Source organism: Charadrius vociferus, unplaced genomic scaffold (assembly GCF_000708025.1).
Source record: "Charadrius vociferus isolate BGI_N301 unplaced genomic scaffold, ASM70802v2 scaffold975, whole genome shotgun sequence".
Classification (NCBI taxonomy): domain Eukaryota; kingdom Metazoa; phylum Chordata; class Aves; order Charadriiformes; family Charadriidae; genus Charadrius; species Charadrius vociferus.
This window is the reverse complement of record NW_009648454.1, coordinates 152850-153996: the sequence shown is the minus strand read 5'-3', so window position 1 is coordinate 153996 and position 1147 is coordinate 152850. Positions and strand designations below refer to the sequence as shown.

Below are 1147 nucleotides of genomic sequence, written 5' to 3'. Positions count from 1 at the left end.
CTCGCAGACCCGAACAACATCTACGCCTGGGACAGCCAGCCCCTGCCCACCGACAAGCTGGATTTCCGCCATCACAACTACAAGGAGATGAGAAAGGTGACTGCCCTGCAGCCCCAGCGTGGAGCTGGGGGGATCCTCTGCACCCCTGGGGGTTCCCCAGCATGAGGCAGGGGATTTCCACATCCCCGGGGTGCCCCTGGACCCTGACCCAGAGCGCTGTGCCCTCCCCAGCTGATGAAGCGGGTGAACGATGAGTGCCCCGATATCACCCGTGTTTACAGCATCGGGAAGAGCTACCTGGGCCTCAAGATGTACGTCATGGAGATCTCTGACAACCCCGGGCAGCACGAAGTGGGTAGGTGAGCTGTGGCTCTGGGGCAGGGAGGGGAGGTGGCAGCTGGTGACACCCAGGCTGGTGCAGGATGGGGATGGGGTGGCCAGGGATGGCCAGGCTGGCATGGGGCATAGAGAACTGGTGTGGCTGTGTCCCCTGCTGCCACCATGCACTGTGCCCGGCAGGCGAGCCGGAGTTCCGCTACGTGGCGGGGATGCACGGCAATGAGGTGCTGGGCCGGGAGCTGCTGCTCAACCTGATGGAGTACCTGTGCCGGGAGTTTCGGCTGGGCAACCCCCGCGTGGTGCAGCTGGTCACTGAGACCCGCATCCACCTCCTGCCCTCCATGAACCCCGACGGCTACGAGACTGCCTACAAGCTGGTAGGGTCGGGCTGCCTGGCCCCAGGGTGCTGAGCACCGACCTGCTGCCGGGCTGTTCCCAGCTCTAGTCCCTGGTGACCCCATCCTCCTGGCAGGGCTCGGAGCTGTCAGGTTGGGCCATGGGTCGCTGGACCTACGAGGGCATCGACCTCAACCACAACTTCGCTGACCTCAACACGGCGCTGTGGGACGCTGAGGACAACGACCTGGTGCCCCATGAGTTCCCCAACCACTACATCCCCATCCCTGAGTATTACACCTTCGCCAACGCCACGGTGAGTCTGTCCCCATGAGCACCCCGAAACCCATCTCTCCCCCTGCCACAGCATGCCTGAGTGATGCCCACCCATGGTGGACCTGCAGGGTCTTGGCCATGTGCCCCGCAGAGGCGGGGACAGGAGCCTTTCCTCCAACCTGGTGGGGAGTTCACC

At 64.2% G+C, this 1147-nt stretch overlaps 1 protein-coding gene across 1 annotated transcript in view; it reads left to right on the top strand.

Moving 5' to 3' along the window:
* Positions 1–1147, top strand: part of CPXM1 (carboxypeptidase X (M14 family), member 1) — a 16369-nt gene that overhangs the window by 8510 nt on the left and 6712 nt on the right. The window contains exons 5-9 of the mRNA XM_009885633.1: positions 8–96; positions 232–355; positions 520–716; positions 812–999; positions 1103–1133. Coding sequence (XP_009883935.1) covers positions 8–96; positions 232–355; positions 520–716; positions 812–999; positions 1103–1133 — 629 coding nt within the window. The remainder of the gene's footprint in view (positions 1–7; positions 97–231; positions 356–519; positions 717–811; positions 1000–1102; positions 1134–1147) is intronic.